The following is a 27,835-nucleotide window of genomic DNA, read 5'->3' on the forward strand; positions in this document are numbered from 1 at the left end:
AATTGACCTTTTTGTCAGCTGTACTGAGATACAGTGAAAAGTTTTTATATGCATTTCATTTAGCACCAAAAAAGATCATTCCATATTGAAGTACAAGAGGAAAAAAAGCACAATGCAGAATAGAGCAACAGTTAGAGAAAGTGCCATGCATGTAGACAAATAAAATGCAAGAGCCATGAGAAAGTAGATTGCTTATGAATAAGATGAAATCTTGATCTCTCAATAAACCCTCGCTGACCAGTTAGTAAAAAGGCCAAAATCATTCCCACGAAAGCCATTTCCATTGTCATCAGCCCAAAACTGAAATTCCACATATGTGGAAATATTATTACAAAATAGTTTTACCTAGCTTCCACAAATGCAATTCAGTGTCAACATCAAAAACCTTGGACCTCCCTTACTAAGGTAACATCAGCACTTGAAAAGGCGGGTCAATGCAATAGCTTCGCCCCGATATTACTGAATGCTGAAGAGCCAAAAATTTTTCAATCCCACACCAACTCCTCTCAGCTTTGATAAAAGGTCATTGGTTCATTTATCAGCTGTTCAAGATTTTCAAACTAGAGCTTGAATTATCAGCACTCAATCTTTCCTCCAAAAGATAGAGCATTATTTCAATTATGATAGGTAATGCAGAACCTCAAGCTGCAACACAAAGTGCCAGAGGAACACAACAGGTCAGGCAGTATCTATGGAGGGAAATGGATAGTCATAGTCAGTGCTGCAGGTCGAGACCCTTATCTGATCCAGGTGAATACTCTTGACCCGAAATGCCAAATGTCCATCCCCTCCATAGATGCCGCCTGACCTGTTGAGTTCTTCCAGTGCTTTGCATTGACGCAGATCGCAGCATCTGTAGTCTCACGTCTCTATAATGGAAAAACTTTGTTCGGTCAGTAAATAGTGTTCACTTCAAGCCCTGCTATTTCATTTACTAAATCCAAACACAAGTGTCAACCTAAAAACAAACAGAATAGAATTCAACTACCACACATGCAAATTGGTTTATCAATCCCTAGTTCCAGCAACTTAACTACTGCCTCACTAGCACAGCACCATCTTTGAAATCTAACCCTAAAATTCAAGCAGCAACTGGTTGCGTCCTGTTACAGTCTATTCACAGCACAAACAGAACTGTTGGCTTTTACATACAAACCACAAACTAATCTATTAGAACATTCACTGGAAAATACAAACCCAACTCTTTGATAATGAAGAATATTCAGTCCAATAAATCCTTCACTACTTAAGCCAAAGCTGGCTTAATGTTTCTTTGAAAAAGATGCCAAAGTTGCAAGAATTAATTCTCATGTTTAGTAGATTCTGGTTAATGGGGACACATCAGGACCAGTACAATTTGGCCCAATTAAGTGGCCAATTAGCCAAAGTTTCATAGAAGTAGTTAAAAAGGTCAAAAAAAAAACAATCTATCATTCAACTGCATAACAAATTATATATTCAAATGAAATCAGAACAAATTAGAGTACTATAAAACAATATTAATTTCTAATAATTACCAATGGAAGAATTCATCCAGTGTATGTTGCCGCATACATAGCACATGCAACTCTTGCTTTTTAAGAGCCAGAGAAAATCTGGCAACATCTATGGAAAGGAGTAAACAGTTGATGATGACGAAGGGTCTCAGCCCGAAACTTTGACTGTTTACTCTTTTCCATGGATGCTGCCTGGCCTGCTGAGTTCCTCCAGCATTTTGTGCATGTTGCTATTTAAAAACTGTTCACTCCAAGTACAGTCTAGTGTCTAATGGCCACACAAGTGGCCGGCTGCATATGGCATTTCTGAACTAGAATCTGCAGTGAGCAAAACAATTCTGAATTGTCTGACTGCTTATTTCTCTCCAACTACAGTGACAAAAGTCACTGTTTTTTGAACACACATTCAATTAACCCCATTTAAAAACTACTCACTATCAGCACACAACTGTTCAGCAACAGTGTCCTGTTCCAATCAAGAGGCCTAGTGTCCCAAAAAATAATGAAGGGAATCCAGGCTATTTTCTCCATTGGTTTTTGGTTTTTTTTAAAAGAGTTGTCCCAAATAAGCGGCTGGCTAAATTAACCAGAATTCACTATATATTCTAATTACTACTAGAATAATAACATACAAGATCCATTCATCAATAACAAATATCCTGCCGAAGCTCTATCACTCAAATGAATGTCACACTATTCCAATGCATTGACTAAAGCTGTTACTAAACAGTTGTGTAGATCCACTTAGGAAGTATTGCACCTCCTCCCCACCATGGTTCTCACCTGATCAGCTAACATCAGAACAGTTTTCATCGTGAATCTGCGTGAACAGAAGTTAAAAAGATCTTCAAGGCTAGGTCCAAGCAAGTCCATGACTAGGACATTATAATCCTTTTCTTGTCCATACCACCTGCAAATAAAATAAAAATAATTCTCAGTGAACTTTACTTCTACATGCTGTGACATAACTATTCTGTACAATTTTTAAATAAAAAAAGTTAAAAAAATTATAATGTTCAGGGGATTTGACTACATACTCAATAAACATTATACAGCAACAGTTCACCGTTTGAAATAAGAATGTCAGTGTATTTGAAACCACATTAGAATTTGTACAATGCACAAGAGTAGCTATATCAACATAGTACTTCTAATAACGTTAACAGTATTTTAGTGTCTTACAAACTTGTAAATGAATACAAAACACTATTTTGCTCCCCCCATGGAAAAATAATTTCACAGCTCTAAATAGTAATTTATTCTTAAATAATGTGGTACCCACTGTGCAATGTTAAATATGTTGAGTAGTTTTAACCCTAAACTACAAATATTAAGGTCACAAATCATGTAAGTAACCACAGGCCATTCATTACAAGTGCAAACTATTCCAAGAAGATGCCAGAAAGTGTTATAGAAACATAGAAAATAGGTGCAGGAGTAGGCCATTCGGCCCTTCGAGCCTGCACTGCCATTTATTATGATCATGGCTGATCATCCAACTCAGAACCCCGCCCCAGCCTTCCCTCCATACCCCCTGACCCCCGTAGCCACAAGGGCCATATCTAACTCCCTCTTAAATATAGCCAATGAACTGGCCTCAACTGTTTCCTGTGGCAGAGAATTCCACAGATTCACCACTCTCTGTGTGAAGAAGTTTTTCCTAATCTCGGTCCTAAAAGGCTTCCCCTCTATCCTCAAACTGTGACCCCTCGTTCTGGACTTCCCCAACATCGGGAACAATCTTCCTGCATCTAGCCTGTCCAATCCCTTTAGGATTTTATACGTTTCAATCAGATCCCCCCTCAATCTTCTAAATTCCAACGAGTACAAGCCCAGTTCATCCAGTCTTTCTTCATATGAAAGTCCTGCCATCCCAGGAATCAATCTGGTGAACCTTCTTTGTACTCCCTCTATGGCAAGGATGTCTTTCCTCAGATTAGGGGACCAAAACTGCACACAATACTTGTTACGTACACATAGTACACTCAAAAATAACAGTTACAACTGGGAAAGAGAATTTCGAGTTGCAGTATACTCAGTTACAGGAATTGGGTTGAATTTCAGTTTAAACTGAATGAAAAGTTCATTTCATTAAAAGTGGAATCCATGTGCTTTGATATCCAAACCCAGTATCCATTAGGCAGTACATGACTTACCATACTAACTTCTAGTATGGAAAACGAAGACAAACATAACCCATTGAACACCAACCTTTTATTTCATACTCAGAATTATTTGACACAGGTCAAAGAATGCATCCGTCCTTGGAAGTGAAGATCCCTCTTCCCACATTTTGAAACTCTAAGGATATAAATACGTGCGTTTCTCTGGGTCCTCCAGTTTTCTCCCACAGTGCAGGGATGTACCAGGTGTCAACTGGTCATTGCAAATTGGCCTATGATTAGGTTAGGGTTAATTGAGTTTGTCGGGGGTTGTTGAGCAGGTTGCCTCGAAGGGCTGCAAGGGCCTACTCTATGATGTAACGCTGAGTAAATAAATTTTAAACATATTTCCAACAATTACCAAAAGGATTTTTTGCATGTACTAATGACAATCTGAGGATCTAATTAACAACCAGAAAGGACAAGCAAGCAAAGAACAAATTAAAGCAGTAGAGGCTACCTCAGTAAATATAAAGACAAGATTGGATTTTTTATGCATAAAAGGCAAATTAAGGGTTTTAGGGAAAAGGCAGGTTGGTGGAGTCCATGGCCAGATCAGCCTTTACCTTATTGATTGGCAGAACAGGCTCAATGGGGCAGACAGCCTACTCCTGCTTCTATTTCTGAAGTTCTTATGGTCTTAAACCGACAAAAATTAAATTTGCAAATTCTAATAGGATTTCTCAAAGGAGAGAATTTCAAATTAGAGGATTGAAAGACTGTTTCAGATATCGTTACTGCCTTGAAAAGTACAATTCCTCGATGAATTCTCACTAAAAATGATCAAGTGATGACCATAAGGTGCAGTGGTGTTAACAAATGGCTTGAGAATATTCACAAGCAGCCCATCAACATTTTTAGTTACAAGGAAAGAAATCACAGATGGTCTAACAGACAAAGCAAGATATTACATTGCCAAGCAACACACACAAAATGCTGGAGAAGCTCAGCAGGCCAGGCAGCATCTATGGAAAAGAGTACAGTCGACATTTGAGGTCAAGACCCTTGCTTGGGTCTTGGCCCAAAATATCGACTGTACTCTTTTACATATTGTGTGTGTTTGCAGCATTTTGTGTGTGTTGCTTGGATTTCCAGCATCTGCAGATTTTCTCGTTTGTGATTTGATATTACAGTGCCAGACAGAGTGCCCTATAGACTCGACAGAAACAACTACTAGGTACACTTTCTGTGTGCCAACCAATATCAGAACAGGCTTAGGAGAAATATTGGGAAATACATGGTAAAAGTGAATATTAACTGAGACAGCATTAGAAAAAGAGCCATTTCTGAAATGTTCAGGAGCTTTGTCAATCAGCACATTTCTATGAACAAGGAAGCATTGCTGGATTGAGTTCTATGGAATAAGGTGTGTCAATGAGGAAAAACTTTGGTAAGAGTTATTACTAGATCACAATTTAGATTAGACATGGAAAAGGTCCAGGAGTAATCTGGAATACGAGTAATTTTTCAGAATTGGATAAACTGATCTTTTGTGGTAAGAACAGAAATTAACCTGAATTACTCTTTAAAAAGCTGCCATCTACTTTATGAATCAAGTGGCTGTCTTCCACGTCTAAAAATTCTAGAAACAATATTAATCTGTCATTGTTCCAAACTACTGGCTTTTAAACAATGGCAACATTGTGCACAATTGATTTGAAGTCTGAAGCAACATAAAAGCAAAGTGACAACCCTTCAGTACCATGAAACAACTTAAGTTTGACAGGTCAAATCCAGAGATTGGAGTCAGGTTAAATTGGTAGTACTTGTATATTTGAAACAAAATTAAAACACCAATCACTCTATATTGGTATATCCAATTAATTTACATTTTGCTAGAACCCCCCCCCCACTTATTATAGTATTTAATCCATTACCATCAATCTTCACCACAGACTTATAGTGAAAAGACTCAAATGATGATATTGCATTTTCTAATCAGTTAGCCTATTTGATTGAAGGGTCTGCCATTGTACTTTCGCAGATTACCGACCTACATTGAATCTTACAAAGCCAGCTGCTCAGTATTTATGCATCTTACACAATACAATGATTCTCTCTATCAAAACTGCCATAAATTTCATGAGAAAGACACCTTTGGTGAAAAGTAAAAGTGCTTATTCAACTATCTTAGAAATTCCTACCAATACAGATAGATTTCTGTTCCACTAAACCAGAACCTATTGTTATTTTTCCCTCTCTTCCTTCAATACTGGCAGTCATATCACAAATGTGTGCACAAACCAGCTGCTACAAATGTGATGGCACCTACTTGCAAGTCACATTTAAACAGAGTTGACAATTCTTTCTTAGTCTAAAATCCTAACTCAGAGCAAATTTTTCAAATCAGCAGTTTCCTTTAGAAGAGACAGGTCATCAAATGACCCTCAGTCAGATGGTAAAGGAAATACAAATGCTAACTGTTTACTTTCCATCATTAGAATTACCACTGATCTGGGCCAATTTAAACAAATTCCACAGGAACATTCAATAATAAATGACAACCTTCCTCTACTTCCCACGTCCTCATCCAAGTTCCTCACCTAGTCATGTTAGATCAGTAACATGTTATAGTTGAATAAATCAAAATGACATCAAAACTTCAGGAAAACAAATACCACTTGGGAGACTACAAACTCCAAAGTAACAAAAATATAATTAAGTGTTGAAAGGATGCTTTCACTTTTTCCAAGTACCATTCATGCTTTTTGAGTCTATCCTAAAATATTTAATTCCAACCAAAATAATTCCCTAATTGAACAAGTTTGAACAAATCTGAACAAATCTTATAACAAAGTACAAACAACAGGAATTCTGCAGATGCTGGAAATTCAAGCAACACACATCAAAGTTGCTGGTGAACGCAGCAGGCCAGGCAGCATCTGTAGGAAGAGGTGCAGTCGACGTTTCAGGCCAAGACCCTTCGTCAGGACTAACTGAAGGAAGAGTGAGTAAGGGATTTGAAAGTTGGAGGGGGGGGGGGAGATCCAAAATGATAGAAGACAGGAGGGGGAGGGATAGAGCCAAGAGCTGGACAGGTGATGGGCAAAAGGGGATACGAGAGGATCATGGGACAGGAGGTCCGGGAAGAAAGACAAGGGGGGCGGGGGGCCCCAGAGGATGGGCAAGAGGTATATTCAGAGGGACAGAGGGAGAAAAAGGAGAGTGAGAGAAAGAATGTGTGCATAAAAATAAGTAACAGATGGGGTACGAGGGGGAGGTGGGGCCTTAGCAGAAGTTAGAGAAGTCGATGTTCATGCCATCAGGTTGGAGGCTACCCAGACAGAATATAAGGTGTTGTTCCTCCAACCTGAGTGTGGCTTCATCTTTACAGTAGAGGAGGCTGTGGATAGACATGTCAGAATGGGAATGGGATGTGGAATTAAAATGTGTGGCCACTGGGAGATCCTGCTTTCTCTGGCGGACAGAGCGTAGATGTTCAGCAAAGCGGTCTCCCAGTTCGCGTCGGGTCTCACCAATATATAAAAGGCCACATCGGGAGCACCGGACGCAGTACATCACCCCAGTCGACTCACAGGTGAAGTGTCACCTGTGAGTCGACTGGGGTGATATACTGTTCCTTACCACCATTCAGAGCCCCAAACAGTCCTTCCAGGTGAGGCAACACTTCACCTGTGAGTCGACTGGGGGAATATACTGCTCCCTTACCACCATTCAGGGCCCCAAACAGTCCTTCCAGGTGAGGCAACACTTCACCTGTGAGTCGACTGTGGTGATATACTGCGTCCGGTGCTCCCGATGTGGCCTTTTATATAATTGGTGAGACCCGACGCAGACTGGGAGATCGCTTTGCTGAACATCTACGCTCTGTCCGCCAGAGAAAGCAGGATCTCCCAGTGGCCACACATTTTAATTCCACATCCCATTCCCATTCTGACATGTCTATCCACGGCCTCCTCTACTGTAAAGATGAAGCCACACTCAGGTTGGAGGAACAACACCTCATATTCCGTCTGGGTAGCCTCCAACCTGATGGCATGAACATTGACTTCTCTAACTTCCGCTAAGGCCCCACCTCCCCCTCGTACCCCATCTGTTACTTATTTTTATGCACACATTCTTTGTCTCACTCTCCTTTTTCTCCCTCTGTCCCTCTGAATATACCTCTTGCCCATCATCTGGGTCCCCCCCCCACCTTGTCTTTCTTCCCGGACCTCCTGTCCCATGATACTCTCGTATCCCCTTTTGCCTATCACCTGTCCAGCTCTTGGCTCTATCCCTCCCCCTCCTGTCTTCTCCTATCATTTTGGATCTCCCGCTCCCCCTCCAACTTTCAAATCCCTTACTCACTCTTCCTTCTGTTAGTCCTGACGAAGGGTCTCGGCCTGAAACGTCGACTGCACCTCTTCCTACAGATGCTGCCTAGCCTGCTGCGTTCACCAGCAATTTTGATGTGTGTTGCTTATAACAAAGTACACAGCTTTTTATTCCAGCCCCCTGCAACAATGAAGGAACATAATAAACATAGAAAAATTGATCATTCAGCTTGATCGTAGAAAAATTGATCATTCAGCCGAGCAAGTTAATCCACTGGTTAACTGACTGGTTCATATTTAATTGGTAGAAGTTGCACTTCATTGATGTTCCAGATTTTTGTCAATGTTTGGGAACAATTTTCTGGTTTCACTCGAATTTCCTAACTGCATTTTACAATTATGCTGCTTGCTCAATGCCCTCAACACTTACATTTGAAATTAGATACATACTTTAGATTTTGCATTGAGAACTCAATATTCAATCTTCTGCACAAGCTCATTATTCCGTGCCCAATCACCATAGAATTCATTTTGATGTTTGATCACATTTTGTACTTGTTTTAGGTTATTTGGGCATTATTTTGCTTCATCATAGTTCTTGGAATCAAAGTAGGTCACAGTCACACCCAACACTGATTTTTTAAATCTTACCATATTTTAAAATTATCCAATTTAAAAATATAACTTTACCTTTAAATCATGGCCCTGGCTGGATAAACATTAGTCCCATAATAGCAATACACACAAATATAGTTCAACTTGGCATTACTACAGAAATCAATCCCCAAAATCAAATTGTTTTTTACTCCTTCCAAAGATCTTCTCTCAAAATAATGATAGGAAGTTATGAATTATGTACAGTCCACATAGCCCTTCAAGCTTCTCTGCCATAAGACATAACCAAACTGACTACAATCCCACCTACCCATAGCAACAGTGCTTAAAAAAAACTCCCTTTGCTTTTACTGCTGCTTAATGATGATTCCAAAGACTAGTTTTTCATTAATCATGGGAAAAACTGGTCAAAGCCATATGTGTTCACTTGCTCAGCACCATCTGAAAATTCTCACAGCTTACCAACTGATGTTAAACAGACAAGCCTCTCTCGATGTTCCACCTCCAGTTTAATAGCAAAATAATTTTCCAATCACACTTTATTTTCTTTTAACTTAGAAATTAAAATTTCTCTCATTAACGATTACAAGCGGGATCCTCCATTTTGAATTTCATTACTTTCTCTATTTTTAAACAAAATTAGATCCTCTAAAATCATTAAATTTTTAGATTTCCCAGAATTTTGGATTTTCTTCCTCAGATTTGAAAAGGCAAAACATAACAATATCTGACATTTTATAATTATCCACCTGCACTGCTACTGAATGAGTCCACCTCTTTCCCTTCCTTCAACCAACCCCAACGTCTCATTTCTTAAAAAAGCATGATACAACTCAAGATTCTGATTCAAAATTTTTGTACTGTTTTATACTATTCCGTTGTAATTTAGCAAGCACTTTATTCTTGATACTGCTTCTTACCTCATCTATTGACTTAAAAAGTGCACTTAGTTTCATTGTTCTTAAACAATAGTGAGGCACAGGTGAGCCATGCTAGTCCCTTAAACTTAGGCAAAAGTTGAACGGCATAGGAAAGACCTGCCAAGTTACAAATGAACCCCTGGTCTTTTCTCAATTCTGGCTGACATCGGTTATAAACGGGCATACTGATAGTCTCATTATTTCATAAATTTCTGACTACATAAAGAAATACAAAATCCTCGGGTGAAACTTGTTTCCAATCACGTCGATCCGCCATTTTATGACATGCCCGTACAAAACACAACAAAAGAGCAGCCATTCCACGAAGCCATTCCTATTGTATGCAAGAACACAATAAAAATCCTTGGGTATAGACATAAGTTTAGTGTCTAAAAATCACCTGCAATAAAAAAAAGTGTGATTTGTGATTGAGCGAAGTACAATGGAACAGAAATAAAGGACACCGTCAGTAGGCCATAGAGTGACTGCTTGAAGAGAAAGTGATTGGTAGAACGAAGTTTAGTCTTTATTTAAGAGCAAACAGTTCATTATACGCGATCAATTCGAGTAAAATTGAGTATGGGGGTGGGGGGAGAGGAGTGGGTGGAAAAATGAGGGACACAAATCAGTTTCCCAAAAGCCTTCAGATTCAGCTGAGGGAGGAGCGTGGGGGCAAAAGGGAGGGACCAGTTCGGCTCCAGCACAAACGCGAAGGGGTGGTGTGATGGGGAGCGGACACAGAAAACAAAGTTTTAACATGAACATACCGGATGTGCGGGATACCGACTCCTCCCTGCAAAATCTTGTACAGTTTACTCTCGTAGAGAAGCTGCGGATGCCTCGCTTTCTGTGATTCCAATTTCACGGCCACCTCCTAGAAACGTGATGGGAATGGGGAGGGGGGAGTGAGGGGAAGAAATGAAGGATGGAGGGTGGTGGGGAAAAAAAAGCTTCGTCAGCCGATGGAAGACAACGACAAGCGGACAGAGCGGCGATAAGGGGCGCAGAGGTGCACTCACCTCGCCGTTGGTGATGTTGATCGCCAGGTAGATATCCCCAAACGAGCCACTGCCGATCTTCCGGACCAGTTTGTATTTTCCACCGACGATAAATTCCGCTTTCGAACCACTGGCGCTGGCCATCCTCGGTCTTAGTTTCTCTCAACACAAAGACAGACGAAGCGCAAACATATAGAAGCCACCGAGATACGTCGCTTTCGCACTATAAATTATTCCGATCCGTTTCCTTTTGCCCCCCAGCCCGCCGTCTCTCCCTAATGCTCCATCTTATCACCGTCAAGTTCTTTCTTCTTTGCAAAGGCTTGTGGGGCGGGGAAACCTACGTCATCGCTTTTTACAATCATCATCTCGTTCTCGCGCTGGTTGCCATGGCGATGTGTCCGGCACCCCTCTCACGGTCATGACAATTGACAGTGACGTGAAGGGGGGGCGGAGCCATATGGCATTGTGGGTTATGTAGTCCGTAGTTCAACGGCGTGAAGACTATAAATTTCAGGAGGTCGGGCGATCGGTGCTTCTTAATATATTCGGAATGCAAAACCGCTGCAGCTTTTGGTGATTTGATTTAAGAGCGTTGGAAGTGGTCGGACGGCATCGTAAAAGAGAGGCAAAGGTGAATTTTTCATGTTAAAGGCCTTTCATCAGAATGGGCTAAGATCCAGTTTTGATTTTTTTTCCCACAAAGAAAAGGTGCACTCAGCTGTTTGGAAAGTGCAACTTGATCCTTTTTTTCACTGCGGCGTTTGTGATGATGTGATTAGTTCCACTCACCAGGCAAGCTAGAGATCAAGCAAGACATGATGGTTTCATTGAAAGGTGCTGCCTGATGTGTTGAGAGCAGGAACCTCGAAAGTACTCATCCTCTGAAGCTGATAGGAAGGGTTGAGGCCTTTTAATTTTTTTCAGAAATGTCTTAAAAATCAGGATGTTGTTAGAACAGGAGCAAAAGTAATAAATTAAGGGGTAATTCAAAGTTGTTAGAACGATGGTTGGTACAGCACAGTTTGTTATGAGCCTATATTCATTGCAGGTGCAGATACATGGGCCACAGTACGATAGTCTAATCTGACAGTTAAATACAGTACATGTTTACAGGACCTACGCAGGATCTCAGGATGTAAATAATGTCATCATTTATTTTATTTAGAATATGTAACTGCTCTTGAATTGCTGCAGCTATGTGTTAAAGGTCCTCACAGTAGATATTGGATAGAGTTTCCTAATTTGTCCCAACAATATTATTGATAACCCAAACCCAAACCAACTAAATCCGCATGGTGTGAACCCACTTGCAGGGTAATTTAAAGATGATGATATTCCAGGATACCAACTATCTTTATAATTCCAAGTGTCAGCAGATGTCAGTTGTAAGATACTATTGAAGAAACGTCCACATTTTGTAGCAATGTATCGTGTATTTGGTCCTGCACCCATTGTGCACCTGTAGTGAAGGAAATGAATGTGAAGTAGGTGGCTGATGTACCAATCAAAGAGAGTGCTTTATAATTTCCATTATGCTAGATCTGTATCAATTGGAGCAAGTGAAGTGTGTTGTTAAAGGGATCTGGTACATCAGGATTTAGGAATGGACTACTACATGATTTTTTTTCATCATATGATATGATTAAATAACTTTCAAACCTGATTATATGAAAGCTTTCTAGCTTTCTTCAATACGTAGTTTATGTCACCTGTTTCATTAGAACTATCAAAGGGTTTCAAACCTGAAATATTAATTTCTTCTCCCTTCCATATTCTCATACATCTTCCATCTTCTCATTGTTACCATCAGGAAGGAGGTACAGAAGCCTGAAGGCACGTACTCAGCAATTCAGGAACAGCTTCTTCCCCTCTGCCATCCGATTCCTAAATGGACATTGAGCCCATGAATACTACCTCACTTTTATTATTTCTGTTTTTGCACTATTTTAAATTTAATTATTTAATATACATACTGTAATTGATTTACTTTCTTTCTGTATTATTATGTATTGCATTGTACTGCTGCTGCTAAGTTAACAAATTTCACTTTTCATATTTGATATTAAACCTGATTCTGATTCGTATATGCTGCCTGTGCTGTTGAGTATTTCCAGCATGTTACTTTTTACCATTATAGCCTGCTTTGTGTCGCACAGAGTCAAGTTTCATGATATTTATTGGAGTTGTTGTCTCCAGGCAAATGAAGAGGATTCTATCATGTTTGTGATTTACCCCATAAATGTTGGAAAAGCTTTGAGTGAAAGGTTGTTCACTAAGTGGTACACAGTGTCGGTCGTGCTCTTGCAATGATGGCCATTATGTAGCTGATTTCAGACTTACAAGATGCGTTTAAGTGGGTGTTTTGCATAATATCTCATCCACACACTCTAAATGTTTGTTAATATATTAGTTCAGTGGCTGGGTTAAAGGTGCTCGAATACGTTAAGTGTGTGTGTGTTTTGAAGATGATCTCATGTCTCCCATTTACTGATCATTGACCCTTGCATCAGCATCCCCCACTTCCCCAGTTTTGCTCTGTGTATCAGGAAATTAAAAGTCTATCCAGAAAATTTCTGCATTAGTGGTAATAGACTGATACATCTGCCAGGTAATTAATAGGTCTAGCACCCTTTCATTAAACTAGCAATGGATTATTTCCTCTGGTTCAGTTCACATTAGGGGTTCCCATCCCGGGTCCATGTATTGCTCCATGGCATAAAAAAGTTTGGGAACCAGTGCTGTACATGTAATGAAAAGTCGCCTAATGATTTAAAGACAGTAACGATCCGAGACAAACCTCCTTTGAAAGGCATACATCAGGTCAGGGAATATCAGTAGTGAGACATAAGAAGAGTTAACATATCAGGTCTCTGACTCTTCTGACCATATGTAAACCTCAAGCTTATTTTGAAAATTTACCAGATTAAAGCATATTTCCAAATCCAAATATTAAAATTTGAGAAATTAATACAGTTTGAATATCAATATTTATCCAAAATGCTTAAGCCAAAAGTGTTTTAGATTTTTTTCAAATTTTGGAATATATAATGTGATGACTTGGGATTGTCACCATTGCCGATTCTGAATTTATGTGCTACTGGTAAGCTGCCTGTCTTTCACTTATTCATCACACGTATGTAATTAATGGTAAAAATTATTACATACCATTGATATTATCTGTGCAGGGTAACAAGAGCAGCACAGCAGCATCAGGAGAATACCTGAATCAGCTGTTGAACAGCAAACAACGGCTGGCTTTCAGTCTCCACCTTCAATGCTGTGTTTTGATTAAAAGGTTACAATACACAGTACACTGTACATTGTTTCCTCCAAACATAGCTGTGAGCATTTCTACCAAAAAGTTCAACTTTTGTCTCATTTGTTATAAGAATGTAAGAAACAGGAGCAGGAGTAGGCCATCTGGCCCATTGAGCCTGCTGTGTCATTCTATAAGATCATGGCCAATCTAACCATGGACTCGTCTCCACCTACTTGACTTTTCCGCATAACCCTTAATTCCCCTATGATGCAAAAATCTAACCAACCTTGTCTTAAATTTATTTACTGAAGTAGCTTCCACTGCTTCATTGGGCAGAGAATTCCACAGATTCACCACTCTCTGGAAAAAGCAGTTCCTCCTCCTCCTCATCCTTTATGTACTCCCCCAAATTTTGAGGCTATGTCCCCTAGATCGAGTCTCACCTACCTGTGGAAACAATTTTCCTGCCTCTATCTTATCTATCCCTTTCATAATTTTATATGTTTCTATAAGATCTCCTCTCATCCTTCTGAATTTCAGTGAGTACAGTCCCAGGCATCTCAATCTCTCCTCATAGTCTAACCCCCTCATCTCTGGAATCAACCTGCTGAACCTCCTCTGCACTGCCTCCATAGTCAGTATATCCTTTCTCCAGTAAGGAGACCAGAGCTGCATGCAGTACTCCAGATGTAGCCTCACCAGTGCCCTATACGGTTGCAGCATAACCCCCCTCCTCTTAAATTCAATCCCTCCAACAATGAAGGCCAACATTCCATTTGCCTTCTTGATAGCCCTCTGCACCTGCAAACCAACCTTTTGCAATTCATGCACAAGCGCTGCCAAGGTCTTCTGCAGAGCAGCTTGCTGCAATCTTTTACCATTTAACTAATAATCTGATCTTCCATTTTTCCTTCCAAAGTGGATGACCTCTCATTTACCAACATTGTACTCCATCTACCAGACCCTTGCCCGTTCAGTTAGCCTATCTATATTTTCACTTCCCAGAGATTCATTTTATTGCGAGCATTCACAGTAGAACAAAGAAATACCTAATTAATACCTAATGCCTAATAAATATCCAATATCTAATCTGAAACGTAAGTGGAAGCTCCTGGAAATAGTCAGCACATGATGCAAGGTCACCAACATGAAATTTTCTCTCTTTTGTATTTTCTCTCTTAACAGGTGCAGTTGACCTGCTGTGTGTTTCCAGATTGGTTCTATTTTTAATTTTTTTCTTCTCATACCTTTACTGAGACCTATTACATTTTTTGCACTGCCTGCTGGGTTTGATTGTAGCAGCTGAGTATAACATTTAGCCCTGGGTCTTACACAGGTAGATTTTTTTTAAAGGAAGAGAGAAAAAGGAGAATAATGTTATTTAAAAAACATAAAAGAAGCAAAATAATAATCTGAAATCTCAAATAAGATCAGGCTGTAACATTCTTTTCATTGTCACATAAGCCAACAAGCCAGATTGAAAATTAAGTGTGGACCTGAGGAGATTCTAAACTACTTGTAGAATAAAGGAGCAGTGGTCTGGATAATGTTCCTCATTAATCCTGAAAGAAAGAAAAACCTGGTTATTCATCTTGCTTTTCTGTTGTAGATCTTGTGTGTAAGGTTGTCTTACATTTGCCTCAAAATAGTAGTGATTACATAGCACAACTAATTGATGTTATCATAGAAACATAGAAACATAGAAAATAGGTGCAGGAGTAGGCCATTCGACCCTTCGAGCCTGCACCGCCATTTATTATGATCATGGCTGATCATCCAACTCAGAACCCCGCCCCAGCCTTCCCTCCATACCCCCTGACCCCTGTAGCCACAAGGGCCATATCTAACTTCCTTTTAAACATAGCTAATGAACTGGCCTCAACAGTTTGCTGTGGCAGAGAATTCCACAGATTCACCACTCTCTGTGTGAAGAAGTTTTTCCTAACCTCGGTCCTAAAAGGCTTCCCCTCTATCCTCAAACTGTGACCCCTCGTTCTAGACCTCCCCAACATCGGGAACAATCTTCCCGTATCTAGCCTGTCCAATCCCTTTAGGATCTTATACGTTTCAATCAGATCCCCCCTCAATCTTCTAAATTCCAACGAGTACAAGCCCAGTTCATCCAGTCTTTCTTCATATGAAAGACCTGCCATCCCAGGAATCAATCTGGTGAACCTTCTTTGTACTCCCTCTATGGCAAAGATGTATTTCCTCAGATTAGGGGACCAAAACTGCACACAATACTCCAGGTGTGGTCTCACCAAGGCCTTGTACAACTGCAGTAGTACCTCCCTGCTCCTGTACTCGAATCCTCTCGCTATAAATGCCAGCATACCGTTCGTCTTTTTCACCGCCTGCTGTACCTGCATGCCCACTTTCAATGACTGGTGTATAATGACACCCAGGTCTCGTTGCACCTCCCCTTTTCCTAATCGGCCACCATTCAGATAATAATCTGTTTTCCTATTTTTGCCACCAAAGTGGATAACTTCACATTTATCCACATTAAATTGCATCTGCCATGAATTTGCCCACTCACCCAACCTATCCAAGTCACCCTGCATCCTCTTAGCATCCTCCTCACTGCTAACACTGCCACCCAGCTTTGTGTCATCCGCAAACTTGGAGATGCTGCATTTAATTCCCTCATCCAAGTCATTAATATATATTGTAAACAACTGGGGTCCCAGCACTGAGCCTTGCGGTACCCCACTAGTCACCGCCTGCCATTCTGAAAAGGTCCCATTTATTCCCACTCTTTGCTTCCTGTCTGCTAACCAATTCTCCACCCACACCAATACCTTACCCCCAATACCGTGTGCTTTAAGTTTGCACACTAATCTCCTGTGTGGGACCTTGTCAAAAGCCTTTTGAAAATCCAAATATACCACATCCACTGGTTCTCCCCTATCCACTCTACTAGTTACATCCTCAAAAAATTCTATGAGATTCGTCAGACATGATTTTCCTTTCACAAATCCATGCTGACTTTGTCCGATCATTTCACCGCTTTCCAAATGTGCTGTTATCACATCCTTGATAACTGACTCCAGCAGTTTCCCCACCACTGACGTTAGGCTAACCGGCCTATAATTCCCCGGTTTCTCTCTCCCTCCTTTTTTAAAAAGTGGGGTTACATTAGCCATCCTCCAATCCTCAGGAACTAGTCCAGAATCTAACGAGTTTTGAAAAATTATCACTAATGCATCCACTATTTCTTGGGCCAATTCCTTAAGCACTCTGGGATGCAGACCATCTGGCCCTGGGGATTTATCTGCCTTCAATCCCTTCAATTTACCTAACACCACTTCCCTACTAACATGTATTTCGCTCAGTTCCTCCATCTCACTGGACCCTCTGTCCCTTACTATTTCTGGAAGATTATTTATGTCCTCCTTAGTGAAGACAGAACCAAAGTAATTATTCAATTGGTCTGCCATGTCCTTGCTCCCCATAATCAATTCACCTGTTTCTGTTTGCAGGGGACCTACATTTGTCTTTATCAGTCTTTTCCTTTTTACATATCTATAAAAGCTTTTACAGTCCGTTTTTATGTTCTCTGCCAGTTTTCTCTCATAATCTTTTTTCCCCTTCCTAATTAAGCCCTTTGTCCTCCTCTGCTGAACTCTGAATTTCTCCCAGTCCTCAGGTGAGCCACTTTCTCTGGCTAATTTGTATGCTACTTCTTTGGAATTGATACTATCCCTAATTTCTCTTGTCAGCCACGGGTGCACTACCTTCCTTGATTTATTCTTTTGCCAAACTGGGATGAACAATTGTTGTAGTTCATCCATGCAACCTTTAAATGCCTGCCATTGCATATCCACCGTCAATCCTTGAAGTGTCATTTGCCAGTCTATCTTAGCTAATTCACGTCTCATACCTTCAAAGTTACCCCTCTTTAAGTTCGGAACCTTTGTTTCTGAATTAACTACGTCACTCTCCATGTTAATGAAGAATTCCACCATATTATGGTCACTCTTACCCAAGGGGCCTCTCACGACAAGATCGCAAATTAACCCTTCCTCATTGCTCAAAACCCAGTCCAGAATAGCCTGCTCTCTAGTCGGTTCCTCGACATGTTGGTTCAAAAAACCATCCCGCATACATTCCAAGAAATCCTCTTCCTCAGCACCTTTACCAATTTGGTTCACCCAGTCTACATGTAGATTGAAGTCACCCATTATAACTGCTGTTCCTTTATTGCACACATTTCTAATTTCCTGTTTAATACCATCTCCGACCTCACTACTACTGTTAGGTGGCCTGTACACAACTCCCACCAGCGTCTTCTGCCCCTTAGTGTTACGCAGCTCTACCCATATCGATTCCACATCCAATGACACAATGAAGCGCTATGATTTTTTTTCTCATAAAAGGTGTAAAGTAAAACAGAGAAAGGGAAAGGACGAACATAGGAAATGCTGGAAATCAAAAATAAAAAGCACTAGGTACTGAGCATATTCAGTTGACCAGACAAGAGCTGGGGGAGTGAAATTGGGTACTTTGAAAAAACAGGGGGAGCAGCAATTCAGAGTAGGGAGGAATGAAATTAATTAGATGGGAAGTTTACTAATTTAGAAACAAACCCAATAACCGTAGTATAGCTATATATGATTTATCATAGGTGAATACGAGAATACACACAGGAACAGATTCCCTCGATGAAATATTGTAGTCACACTGCATGCCTGACATTTTTATTTCTGTTCTAACTATAATATTTGTAAGTAAGTTTTGTAAGTCTTGGAATTTCCAGCAGCTTAAGGGTGATACTGACTGCTTGCTCGAACAGATCATTACCTGTCCAGCGAATCTAAGGAATCTGAAAAGCTATCCCACAGCCCACCTACTTATCTAGTTTATATCCACAGCAATTGCTTAATCATACGATCATAAGACAAAGAAGCAGAATTAGGCCATTTGGCCCATTAAGTCTGCTCCACCATTCAATCATGGCTGATCTTGGTTTTCCCTCCTCAGCTTCACTCCCTGGGCTTCTCCCCTTAACCTTTGATGCTGTGTCCAATCAAGAACCTATCAATTTTTGCCATAAATATACCCAACAACCTGGCCTCTGCAGATGCCTATGGTAACAAATTCCACAAATTCATCACCCTCTGGCTGAAGAAATTTCTAAGCATCTTTTTTTTAAATGGGCACCCCTCTATCCTGAGGCTGTGTCCTCATCCTTTCCACATCTACTCTGTCTAGGCCTTTCAACATTCGAAAGGTTTTAATGAGATCCCCCCTTATCCTTCTAAATTCCAGTGGGTACAGACCCAGAGTTATCAACCGTTCCTGAAATGATAACTTTTTCATTCCTGGAATCATCCTTGTGAACATCCTCTAAACCCTTTCCAATGCCAGCACATCTTTTCTAAGATGAAGTGCCCAAAACTGTTCGCAATACTCAAGGTGAGGCCTCACCATTGCCTTATAAAGCCTCAGTATCACATCCCTGCTCTTGAGTTTCAGACCTCTTGAAATGAATGCTAACATTCATTTGCCTTCCTCACCATTAACCTTTAGGGTGCTCTGCACAAGGACTCCCAAGTACCTTTGCATCTCAGATTTTTAGATTTTCCTCCCAGTTTAGGAAGTAGTTTGCACATTTATTTCTACTACCAAAGTGCACGACCATGCTTTTGCCAACATTGCATTGCATTTGCCACTTTCTTGCCATTTCTCCTAATCTGTCCAAGTCTTTTTGCAGCCTTCCTGTTTCCTCAACACTACCTGCCCCTCTACCAATCTTCATATCAGCCGCAAACTTGGCAACAAAGCCATCTATTCCATCATCTAAATCATTGATATACAGCATAAAAAGAAGCGATCCCAACACCAAACCCTGTGGAACACCACTAGTCACTGGCAGCCAACCAGAAAAGGATCCTTCCATTCCCACTCGCTGATCCTACCCAATCAGCCAATGCACTAAACATGCCAGTAACTTTCTTGTAATACCATAGACTCTTAACTTGGTAAGCAGACTCAAGTGTGGCACCTTGTCAAAAGCCTTCTGAAAATCCAAATATACAACATCCACTGCACCCCTTTATTGATTCTACTTGTAATCTCCTCAAAGAATTCCAACAGGTTCATCAGGCATGACTTTCCTTTAAGGGAACCATGATGACCTTGTTCTATCTTGTCCTGTGTCACCAAATACTTCATAACCTCATCCTTAACAATTGACTCCAATATCTTCCCAACCACTGAGGTCAGGCTAACTGGACTATAATTTCCTTTCTACTGCCTTCCTTCTTTCTTAAAGAGTGGAATGATATTTACAAATTTCCAGTCTTCTGGCATCATGACACAGTCCAATGATTTTTGAAAGATCATTTTACTAATGCCTCCACAATCTCTACCGCTACCTCTTTCAGAACCCTAGGGTCCAGTTCATCTGGTCTGTGTGGCTGATGTACCCTTTGCTTTGGAGCTCCTTCTCCCTTGTAAGAGTAACTGCATTCAGTTCTCTTCCCCCACACACTTCAACATTTGGCTAGTGTCTTCCACAGTGAAGCCAGATGCAAAATACATATTTAGTTCAACTGCTATCTACTTGTCCCCGTTATTATTTCTCTGCCCTCATTTTCTAGCGTTTCTATATTCACTCTTGTCTCACTTTTATATTTTTACGTACTTGAAAAAACTTTTACTATCCACGTTGATATTGTTTGCTTGCTTTCCTATTTCATCTTTTCCCTCCTTATAATTCTTTTAGTTGCTCTCTGTAGGTTTTTAAAAGTTTCCTAATCCTCTATCTTTCTGCTAATTTTTGCTTTGTTGTAGGGCCTCTCTTTTGCTTTTACATTACCTCTGATTTCTTTTGTCAGCCACGATTGTACTATTTTGCCATTTGAGTATTCCTTCATTTTTGGAATACATCTGTCCTGTACGTTCCCCATCTTCCCAGAAATTCACACCATTGCTGCTCTGCTGCCATCCCTGCCAGCATTTCCATCCAATTTACTTTGTCCAACTCCTCTCTCATACCACTGTAATTTCCTTTACTCTACTAAACTGCTGCTATGTCATACTTTACTTTATCCCTATTAAATTTGAAGTTGAACTCAATCATGTTGTAACCACCGCCTCCTCAGCTCTCTAATCACATCTGGTTTATTACATTACACCCAATCCAGTATAGCTGATCCCCTGGTAGGCTGGACAACAAACTACACTAAAAAGCTATCTTGTAGGCATTCAACAAACACACTGTCTTGAGATCCATTATCAACCTGATTTTCCCAATCGACCTGCATGCTGATATCTTCCATGACTATTATAATATTGTCCTTTTGACACACCTTTTCTATTTCCCATTGTAATCTATGGTCCACATCCCAGCTACTGTTGGGAGGCCTGTATATAACCGCCATCAGGGTCCCTTTACCCTTGCAGTTTCTTAACTCAACCCACAAGGATTCAATATCTTCTGATCATATGTCACATCTTTCTACCAATTTCATGCCATTCTTTACCAGCAGAGCCAGACAACCACTTCTGCTTACCTTCCAATCCCTCTCATACAACGTGTAATTTTGGACATTCAGCTCCCAACTACAACCACCCTTCAGCCACGATTCCGTGATGGCCTCAACATCGTACCTGACAATCTGTAATAGTATAACAAGATCATCCACCTTATTTCTTATACTCTGTGCAATGAGATATAACACTTCGAGATCTGTATTTGCTACCCTTTTGCGTTCTGCATCCCTCGTGCATTGACAGACATCCCACCCTGCAAAAACTCATTTCAGGGAGGTAGCACCATCAATTTGCGGGAGACTTCCGGGAGAGATGGGATGCCTGCAATAGAGCAGCTCCTTAGGAGCCGGCCAGCTAGTCTAAATAACGTCAGCTATGCTAATGAACGAATGACACCTGTTAAACTCACCTCAACATGTCTTTTACAGTCTTAACCCACCATGGGCAATAGAAAACTTACTGTTGCAAACAGTGCAGCGAGCAACACTGTTGTTATTTTGACACCTGTTTGGCAGGGGTACCCTTTAGTGTAGTCTGGGGTGACGTACGTTTTATTTTTTTTTTGGAACACTCTGCCATGGCGCGCTCTCGCTCGCGCTCTCTCTCTCGTTGCTCGCGCGCTCTCAAGCGCTCTCGCTTGCTTTCTCTCTTGCTCTCTCGCACTCTCGCTTGCTTGCTGTCTCGCGCTCTCGCTTGCTTGCTCTCTCTCGCTTGCTTGCTCTCTCTCGCTTGATTTCTCTCTCGCTTGCTTGCTCTCGCTCTCTCTCTCATGCGCACGCTCTCTCTCGTGGTCGCTCTCGCGCTCTCTCTTGCTTTCTCTTGCTCGCTCTCAAAAAAATTGATCTCCGTGATTTTGTATATAATTTGCGGGCATCAGGGAGCCACTAATCATATGCGGGAGACTCCTGAACTTCCGGGAGAGATGGGATGTCTGCATTGATTCCCTGCTGGCTACAATTTTGTCCTATCATCTGCCTGCCCTTGCTGACAGTCTGACTGCACGCTATCTTTGCTTTTTTAGTATCCGTCCTATCCTGTGTCCCTTCACTCCAGTTCCCACTCCCCTGCCAAATTACTTTAAACCCTCCCCAAAAGTGTGAACATACCTGTGCACGAGAATATTGGTCCCCCTCGGGCTCAGATGTAATCTGTCACTTTTGTACAGGTCATACATCCCCCAGAAGAGATGCAATGATCCAAGAACCTGAAGCCCTGCTCCCCTGCACTAACTTCTCAGCCACCTATTAATCTGTTAAATCATCCTGTTTCTACCCTCACTGGCACTTGGCACTGAGAGCAATCCAGAAGTCACTACCCTAGATCCATCACCATTCAAAGCCTTCGCAATGTTCTTTATGACCTGGAAGCTTCCAGTGGCTTCCCTGAGGATATTTTATCCATACCGTGTGCCTCTCTCCCTTTGCACACCCGACCTACCAAAAATCGACAAGCATCTGCATCATTATTCACCACTCATCCCCTCCACAAACTCTGACTCTCACATGGCTCTCCTCTCTAATTCTCGACTGAGAATTGTATCAGACCTTTGTACCTATTAACCAGTTAATCTTTTGAGTCTGGGAAAATAATTCCAATGATAATTATTTCCTGTGCTCAATTGTGGCATGATCTGAGGAAAACCCGTAAGAACATAGGAGCAGAATTAGGCCATTTGACCCATTGACTCTGCTCTGACATTCCAACATGGCTTGTATATTATTCCTCTTATCCCTATTCTCTTGCCTTCTCTCCATAACCTTTGATACCTTGATTAATCAAGAGAATATCAACCTCTGCCTTAATTATACCCAATGACTTGGTCTGCACAACCATCTTGCCAATGTATACCACAAATTCACCACACTCCTGCTAAAGAAATTTTTCTTCATCTCTGTTCTGAATGGATGTTCTGAGGCTGTGCCCTCTGGTTCTAGACTCCCCTACCATAGGAAATATCATCTTCACATCACAATATCAATATTTGATAGGTTTCAATGGGAATCCCCCTCATTCTTCAAAACACCAGCAAGAGACATCAAATGCCCCTCATATAGTAAGCCTTTCATTCCTGGAATCATTCTCTTGAACCTCCTCTGCACTCTCTCCAATGCCAGCACATCTTTTTTTCGATAAAGGATCCAAAACTGCTCACAATACTCCAAGTGCGGTTTGATCAATGCCATATAAAGCCACAGCATTACATCCTTGCATCTGTATTCTAATTCTCTTGAAGTGAATGCTAACATTGCATTTGCCTTCCTTACCACCAACTCAACATGAAGATTAAACATTAGGAAATTCTGCACAAGGACTCCCAAGTCCCTTTGCACGTCTGATTTTTGAATATTCTCCCCATTTAGAAAATATTCCACACCTTTATACCAAAGTTCATGGCGATGCACTTCCCTGCACTATATTCCATCTGCCACCTCTTTGCCCATTCTCCCAATCTGTGTAAGTCCTTCTGCAGACTCCCTGCTTCCTCAACACTACCTGTCCCTCCCCTATCTTCATATCATCCACAAAGCCATCAATTCCTTCATTGAAATCATTGAGATATAACATGAAAAGCAGTCCCAACACTGACCCCTGCAGCACATCACTAATCACCAGCAACCAACCAGAAAAGGCCCCCTTTATTCACACTTTTCACCTCCTGCCAGTCAGCCAATCTTCTATCTATTCTAGAATCTTTCCTGTAACACCATGGGGCTCTTATCTTGTTAAAGAGCTTCATGTGCAGCACCTTGCCAAGGGCCTTCAGAGAATCCAAATAAGCAACATCCATCTCACTGTCCTCTGTCTATCCTCTAGGAATTATTTCCTCAAAGAATTCCAACAGATTTGTCAGGCAAGAATTCCCCTTAAGGAAACTTTGACTTTGGCCTTCTTTGTCACGTGCCTACAAGTACACCGAAGCCTCATCCTTCATAAAGACTCCAATGTCTTTCAAACCACTAACTGCCCTATAATTTTCTTCTGCCTCCCTCCCTTCTTAAAAAGTGGAGTGACATTTGCAATTTTCCAGTCCTCTGGAACCATTCCAGAATGTAGTAATTCTTGAAAGATCATTACTGGTGCCTCCACAACTCTTCAGCTCTTTCAGAATCCTAAGCTGTAGTTCATCTTGTCTAGGTGATTTATCTACCTTCAGACTTTTCAGCTTCCTAAGCAGCTTTTCCTGAGTAATAGCAATGCCACTTACTTCTGACCCCTGATACTCTTGCATTTCTGGCATTCTGCTAGTGTCTTCCACAGTGACAACTGACGCAAAATGCTTAAGTTCATGTGCCATTTCTATGTCTCCCAGTACTATAGTATCTATCTAGTATTGTTTTATAGCGATCTGATATCCACTCTCAGCTCTTTTACTCCTTATATATCTGAAAAAAAAATTTGGTATTCTCTTTTATATTATCGGTTAGCTTACATTCATATTTCATCTTTTCTCTCTTTATGGCTTTTTTAGTTGTCTTCTGTTGGTTTTCAAAATCTTCCAACCTTTCCTACTAATTTTTGATATATTATATGCCCCTCTTTTGATTTTATGATGTATTTACCTCCCCTTGTTAGATACGGTTGCCTCATCTTCCCTTTAGAATACTTCTTCACCTTTGCTCCCAGAAGCTCCAGCCATTGCTGTTCTACCGCCATCCCTGCTAATGTCCCCCTCCAGTCAACTTTTGCCAGCTCCTCTCTCAGGCCTCTGTAATTCCTTCACTCCACTGTATTACCGACACACCTGATTTTAGCTTCTCCTTCTCTAACTGCAAGGTGAATTCGTTCATATTATGATCACTTTCTCAGGATTCATTTACCTTAAGCTCCCTAATCAAACCTGGGTCAGTACATAACACCCAATTCAGAATTTCCATTCCTCTAGCGGGGTGAACCACAAACTGCTCTAAAAAGCCATCTTGTAGGCATTCTGCAAATTCCTTCTTATGATCCTGCACCAACCGGATTTTCCCAGTCTACCTGCATATTGAAATCCCTCATGACTATTGCATCATTGTCTTTTTTACATGCACTTTCTATCTTCCATTGTAATTTGTAGTCCACATCCTGGCTACTGTTTGGAGGCCCGTATGTAACTCCCATCAGGGTCCTTTTATTCTTGCAGTTTCATAACTCTACCCATTAGATTCTACATCTTCCAATCTTATGTCACCTCTTTCTAAGGATTTGGTTTCATTTTTACTAGCAGAGACACTCCACTCCTCTGTCTATGTGCCTTTCCTTCAATACAATGTGTATCCTTGGATGTTAAGTCCCAACTATGATCTTCTTTCAGCCAGGACTCAGCAATGCCTGCAACATTACCTGCCAATGTCTGACTGTGCTACAAGATCATCTACCTTATTCCATATACTGCATGCATTCAAATGTAACACCTTCCGTTGTGTATTCATCACCCTTTTCAATTTTGGCCCCCTATTACACTTTAACTCAACCAATGACTGCAATTTTGCCCTATCATCTGCCTGTTCTTCCTCACAGTCTCACTTTACATTGAGTTGTATACCAACTACTGCATCCTCAGCCCTATCACCCTGGATCCCAACCCACGCCAAATTAGTTTAAACCCTCCCCAATAGTTATAGCAAGGATATTGGTCCCCCTCAGGTTCAGCTGTAACCTGTCTTTTTGTACAGGCCAAAACTTCCCCTGAGGAGATCCCAATGATCCAGAAATCTGAAACTCTGCCCCCTGCTCCTATTCATTAGGCACACTTTCATCTGCCAAATCATCCTATTCTTACCCTCACTGGTACGTGGCACTGGAAACAATCCAGAAATAAATAGCTTGGTGGTCCTACTTTTCAGCTTTCTACCTAAATCCCTGTATTCTCTCCTCACGACTTCCTCCCTTTTCCCACCTATGTCATTGATACCACTATGTACCATGACTTCCGGCCGTTCACCCTTCCCCTGGAGAATACTATGGACCCATACAGCCCACACAATTGAGATTTTCAATTCCTTGACTGCTCACTTCTTTTCAACAAGTAAAATGGAATGTTTCAGGATAAGAAGTTTCCATAAGAACTCTAAACCTCTGAGAAAAATCTAGGTCTTACAGAACAAATGTAAGAAAGCAGCCTTTTCTACCTGTGTCAACTCCTTGCCCCATCCCCTTGCTCTTTATCAACCACCCTGAAATATATCCTATTGAAAGACAATTTCCATTTCGAAATACAGTATACAGCCTTATTAAACATGTACTTCTAATTTTAAAGTATATTGGCTGTTCAATTAAAAATTCTTTATACTCTTGTACATCAGGTAAAGCAGGTCACAACATCAAATATTATTATCTCTGGTTCTTTTGAACAGTTAGATATTGAATCAAAATGAGAAGTAAACTAAAATTAAAATAGACATTCATATTGTGAAAAAAAAACTGCATTATTGACTATTTTTCCTGAGGTTAAAGGACACAGGAAAATACAGCAATAGCTAGCAATCTTGTAAAGCAAAGGAAATTTTAATGATAGCAGAAGCAAGCATTCATAACTCCTCAATTGGTGCTGGAAGCAGAATCTTAGCAAAAACTAAAGGTAGATTTAGATAAATTGCTGATAAGCAATGTGATGAAAGATACTGTCAATTGACAGGAATGACAATTTGAGTCTAGAATCAGGTCATCTGTGATCTTATTAAATGGCAGAGAGGGCTTGAAGGTCCGGATAGCTTACTCTTGCTCTTAATTTGTATATTTGTAAGATCTTATTACAGAAATTCCTCTGGAAACACCCCTTTACCCAGCCACCTTCAAATGCTTTGTTAATAACATTTCCTCTTTCATGAACCAAAGCTCACAGTGGAGTACTTAACATTCAACTGGAATCAAAATACTGATTATATCCAGCAGCAAACCGTTGTTTTTAATATATCTGCCAATGGACTCTATATCCAATACTCTTCTGTTTTGACCTTATAATGTCAGCACATACAATTCACAGATTGTAGCAACTTTATGATTACTTCAGCAACACTCAGGGACTTCGCCTAGCAAAATTATGTCATGGGATGCAACAGCTTTGGTTTTCCACAAAGTTAAGCACAATCCTCATTTGGTCATACAGTATTTCTGCGTTACTGGCTGCTTAGTGGGTTCGTGGCTGAACTCTGCACAGAAATCCATAGCTTCAAAGCCCATTCTTGAGATGCGAACGTAAGTTTGGCTTCCATTCCTGTATAGCCTCCCATGGAACAAAGCAGTCACAAAACCATCGAGGTTTGTGGAGGTACTGAACACTAGCTTTGATTGAGGCTGCTTGGGATTGGAGATGATTTGAGAACTTGCACCCAGTTACTTGTTTAGCTGTTGTGGGAGTGAGACTTAGTTTTGGGGGGGGGGGGGTGCGTAGTTTGGATGATGGTTCAGGAATACAGTAGTTTGGTTAGATCAGTGATCAGATGAGGTCATGATCCAACAGAAAGTAGGGGAATTGAGGTCTGGGCAATTGGGATCAGGCCCAAGTATAAAAGAGTTAATACAATTGGGATGAAGGATGGCATCGTGGGCTGAGATCAGGAACTCCATCAGTAGCCTTAGCAAATGGGATGATCAGAGGAAATTTTAGAGATCAGAGAGTCAAG

The 27,835-nt window shown here is 40.8% G+C and overlaps 2 protein-coding genes across 7 annotated transcripts in view; one reads left to right on the forward strand and one right to left on the reverse strand.

Moving 5' to 3' along the window:
* The window catches only part of csnk1a1 (casein kinase 1, alpha 1), a 51,950-nt gene extending 41,148 nt beyond the window's left edge, over positions 1 to 10,802 (reverse strand). The window contains exons 1-3 of one of the 3 annotated variants that reach the window (XM_063053489.1): positions 10,490 to 10,800; positions 10,238 to 10,344; positions 2,280 to 2,406 (exon numbers count right to left, since the gene is read on the reverse strand). In XM_063053489.1, coding sequence (XP_062909559.1) covers positions 2,280 to 2,406; positions 10,238 to 10,344; positions 10,490 to 10,612 — 357 coding nt within the window. In that variant the 5' untranslated portion in view covers positions 10,613 to 10,800. Of the gene's footprint in view, positions 1 to 2,279; positions 2,407 to 10,237; positions 10,345 to 10,489 lie in introns of all 3 variants that reach the window. The other 2 variants (XM_063053491.1, XM_063053490.1) reach the window with 2 other exon arrangements.
* A 137-nt stretch (positions 10,803 to 10,939) lies between these two features.
* The window catches only part of arhgef37 (Rho guanine nucleotide exchange factor (GEF) 37), a 200,101-nt gene continuing 183,205 nt past the window's right edge, over positions 10,940 to 27,835 (forward strand). For all 4 annotated transcript variants that reach the window (XM_063053480.1, XM_063053484.1, XM_063053487.1 and 1 more), the window contains exon 1: positions 10,940 to 11,102. The gene's annotated coding sequence lies outside the window, so the exon portion shown is untranslated. The remainder of the gene's footprint in view (positions 11,103 to 27,835) is intronic.

Source organism: Mobula hypostoma, chromosome 7 (genome assembly GCF_963921235.1).
Source record: "Mobula hypostoma chromosome 7, sMobHyp1.1, whole genome shotgun sequence".
Lineage (NCBI taxonomy): Eukaryota > Metazoa > Chordata > Chondrichthyes > Myliobatiformes > Myliobatidae > Mobula > Mobula hypostoma.